A 4,092-nucleotide genomic window follows, 5' to 3' on the forward strand; every position below is an offset into this window, starting at 1 on the left:
GCTGGTCTCGAACTCACAGAGATCCGCCTGCCTCTGCCTCCCGAGTGCTGGGATTAAAGGCGTGCGCCACCACCGCCCGGCAATCCTAGCACTCTTGATTTCCTAGATGGCTTGGACTCTACTGAGAAACTCTGTCTCAAAAAAAAAATCTAAAAATAAATAGGACCAGCCTTTTATATATATATATGTTGTTTTAGGCCTTTTTCTGTGCATGCCTATTTAACTGTTTGGTGTGAGTTGGTCTTTTACTTTCTATTAGAATCTCTTGCTGTAAATAACTACTGTATTCTTCTGATCAGATGGATAATCAGATAGTAGTATCTGACTATGCCCAGATGGATCGAGTGCTTCGAGAAGAAAGAGCCTATATTTTAAACTTGGTGAAGCAGATAAAGAAAACAGGATGCAATGTCCTTCTCATACAGAAGTCTATCCTAAGGTCAGGGACTATTTATTTTCTTAATCCTAAATTTATAATTTATTTGTGAGTCCTACTAGTAATTTTTTAAACAATATTTTATATGTGTGTGTGTTCCTGAGTGTGTACACCACATGTGTACAGGAGCCTTTGGAGGTCTGAAGAAAGTGATGAATGCCATGGAACTAGAGTTTATAAGGCAGCTAAGATCTGCCAAATAAACAGTTGTTTAGTATCTAACACATGGAAAATTTAGAGTTAGTGTTGTGGTGCATCATATTTTCATTAATAAAGTTATCTCTTGATAACTTAACATGGAATATATAATTTTTCTAGATTTTAAGACTGAGCATAGTTGTTCATGCCTGTAATCCCAGTACTCAGAAGGCTAAGGCCAAAGGGTTGCTGTGAGTCAGGCTAGTCTAGGAAGGAGTAAGGCCTTTTTTAAAAAAGGAAAAAAGATTGGAGAATGGCTGGTGTTTTGTTTTTGAGCTCACTTATTGCTCTGAGACTCGGGTTTGTTTCCCAAGCATGCACGTGGCCTCACATAGAACTCCAGTTCCAGGGGTGATGCCCTCTTGTAAAAGCCATGACAACAGGCAAAGCACTCATACACATAAATGTAAAAAACAGCCAACAGTGAAACAAGCATGACATAGCTTTTAGAAAGCTATTTGTTCTAAAACTAACTGGTTGAGGCTAGAGGTATAGTTGAGTCACTAGTGTTTGCTTACGTGCACAAAGCCCTGGTTTGATCCCCAGCATGACATAAACTGGATGTGGGATCAGGGCCAGTACTCCTAGCTGCAGTTTTCTGTAGACACATGACTACTTAGTTCTAGGATTGTTTTCACTCATTTCTGGGAATCAGTCATGCTTCTAATATGTAGAGTTATTACTAATGTTCACTCAACAAAATGCTCATTTGTTAAGAATCGTGATATAGTTACTTGTGTTGTATAGTTTTGTGTTATAAGTTTCCTGGTAAAATTAGAAACCTTCAGAATTTGAACTTCTGGACGTAATGACACAAGCCTTTGATCCTAGCACTTAGGCGGCAGAGGTAGGCAGGTTCTGAGTTCCAGGCAGAACAGGGTACATAAGTAGACTGTCTTAAAAAGAGAACTTTGAACTTTTAAATGAATACCAAAAGCATTTTCCTTCATAATTGACCATTTGAATAGCAGTAAAATTAAAATCTTAACTACAGAATAATAAAATTCTTTAACATAACACTTTATATTTCAGAGATGCGCTTAGTGATCTTGCATTACATTTTCTGAATAAGATGAGGATTATGGTGGTTAAGGATATTGAAAGAGAAGACATTGAGTTCATTTGTAAGGTAAAATAGTAATGTATGTAAAAATGTTCATTTGCATGTGTTGTGGGTGTGGTTATTTTGAGTGCTGACGTATGTCTATGCACCACATGGCACCCTCAGGCCTACTAAAATTAATATGGTTCTATGAACTGCCATGTGCCTTCTCTAGAGGAGCCCCAGTCGATTACTGAGCCATGTCTCTAGCCCCAGCAATGGGGTTTTTTTTGTTTGTTTGTTTGTTTTGCATGCTGAATATTGGGTCCAGTGCCTTGAATAATATACCAGACAAGTGCTTGTTCTACTATTGAGTTCCGTCTCCAGCAATGTTGTCTTGACTTGTCGATGTATTATCTTTTCTCAGACAATTGGAACCAAACCAGTTGCTCATATTGACCAGTTCACTACTGACATGCTGGGTTCTGCTGAGTTAGCAGAGGAAGTCAGTTTAAATGGTTCTGGAAAACTGTTCAAGGTAACAGTATTACAGTTAAGTTTTATTATTTTTCTTCTCTCCCATCCCCCCCCCCCATTACCTAATTTGTAATTTGTTCACTAAAGATTACAGGTTGTTCAAGCCCAGGCAAAACAGTTACAATTGTTGTGCGTGGTTCTAACAAACTGGTGATTGAAGAAGCTGAGCGCTCCATTCATGATGCTCTCTGTGTTATTCGCTGCCTAGTAAAGAAGAGGTAATGACAATTTTTGAATTTTGATTACATTTATTGGGGGGGGGCGTGTGGACATGCAGGCACAATACGGCATGTATATGGAGAACAAGTTGAGAGATCTCTTCTTCCATCAGAAGGTTCCAGGGACCAAGCTTCGGTTGGTTGTCAGGTATTTTACCTGCTGAGCATCTTGCTGACCCTGGTGTTTTCAAGACTAGTTTGACGGCCTGGGATGTAGTTGTTCGGTTTGTAGTACTTCCTAGTTGTGCAAAGGCCTGGGTTCAACCCCCACCCAGCACTGCTTAAACCGTGTGTGGTGGGGCACATCTATATAATCCTAGCACTTAAGAGGTGAAGGAAGAAGGGTCAAAGGTTCTGTTTCTACCTCCAGTTAGTGCAAGTACCAGGTTAGCCTGAATACACGATACCCTACCTTTAAACGACAGCTAAACTGCTATATTTTAGCTTTTTAAAGTTAAATAATAAATTCTTATTTAAATAGCTTCCTTTGGGGTAAAAATATGCTAAAAATATTTGTGAATTTCAGAGCTCTTATTGCAGGCGGTGGTGCTCCAGAAATAGAGTTGGCCCTAAGACTGACTGAGTACTCACGAACACTGAGTGGTATGGAATCCTACTGTGTTCGTGCCTTCGCAGATGCCATGGAAGTCATTCCATCTACACTAGCTGAAAATGCTGGCCTGAATCCCATTTCTACAGTAACAGAACTAAGAAACCGGCATGCCCAAGGAGAAAAAACTACAGGCATTAATGTCCGAAAGGTAATTTATGCTTGTTGTTGGAGAGAGGGTTGGTGAAAAGAAACATTTATCGTTTTGTCATTGTGGGTTGGTTGAAAAGCTTTGTAGTTAAAAGTAGTGTGATTTGGTGCATGTTTTTAATCCCAGCTTGGTCAACAGAGCGAGTTCTAGGATAGCCACGGCTACACAAAGAAACCTGGTCTTAAAAAACAGAGCAAAAAACAAGTAGTATAATTCTGAATTGAATCCTGGAAAGATGCTAATATATCCTTCAGAGTAAAGATGATATCATGGAAATAGCGTTCAGTAACCGCCATGACTAACTTCTAGGAAGTTAGTCTGATCTTTAATTTCCTTAGCTGTAAAGATATAGCATGTGATAGGTCTTTTGTGGGGACGCTAGTTAGGCACGTGTGAGTGTAAATTGTTTTTTCTCTGTAAACATCCCTGTTAGCATGCCAGGAAATTACAGGAGAGTGAGAGCTGTCCCCTTACTAATTGTTTGATTGTGAAGACCATACATGATGGGGGAAATAATGAGCCTAGATCCTAGTTCTTGAGTGTACAGCGCCCTAAAGAATGTCACTTCCAGGTTTGCTATGTGTGGTCAAATAATGAAAGTGTCTGCCTCTCTACAGGGTGGAATTTCCAACATTTTAGAGGAAATGGTCGTCCAACCTCTGTTGGTGTCAGTCAGCGCTTTGACCCTAGCCACTGAAACCGTCCGGAGCATTCTGAAAATTGATGACGTGGTAAGCAGATAGGGGTTGACAATTCCCCCGGGAGGTCAAAAGGGAGTTTTATTTTTTGCTTAAAAGTGTGCTCCCCAAGCCGGGCGGTGGTGGCGCATGCCTTTAATCCCAGCACTTGGGAGGCAGAGGCAGGCGGATCTCTGTGAGTTCGAGACCAGCCTGGTCTACA

At 40.4% G+C, this 4,092-nt stretch overlaps 1 protein-coding gene across 1 annotated transcript in view; it reads left to right on the forward strand.

Moving 5' to 3' along the window:
- Window positions 1-4,092, forward strand: part of Cct4 (chaperonin containing TCP1 subunit 4) — a 12,722-nt gene that overhangs the window by 8,190 nt on the left and 440 nt on the right. Inside the window, exons 8-13 of the mRNA XM_005366471.3 lie at window positions 300-439; window positions 1,667-1,763; window positions 2,104-2,214; window positions 2,301-2,431; window positions 2,958-3,192; window positions 3,810-3,923. Of these exons, the coding sequence (XP_005366528.1) occupies window positions 300-439; window positions 1,667-1,763; window positions 2,104-2,214; window positions 2,301-2,431; window positions 2,958-3,192; window positions 3,810-3,923 (828 nt within the window). The remainder of the gene's footprint in view (window positions 1-299; window positions 440-1,666; window positions 1,764-2,103; window positions 2,215-2,300; window positions 2,432-2,957; window positions 3,193-3,809; window positions 3,924-4,092) is intronic.

The sequence above is a fragment of the Microtus ochrogaster genome, unplaced genomic scaffold (genome assembly GCF_000317375.1).
Source record: "Microtus ochrogaster isolate Prairie Vole_2 unplaced genomic scaffold, MicOch1.0 UNK9, whole genome shotgun sequence".
NCBI lineage: Eukaryota > Metazoa > Chordata > Mammalia > Rodentia > Cricetidae > Microtus > Microtus ochrogaster.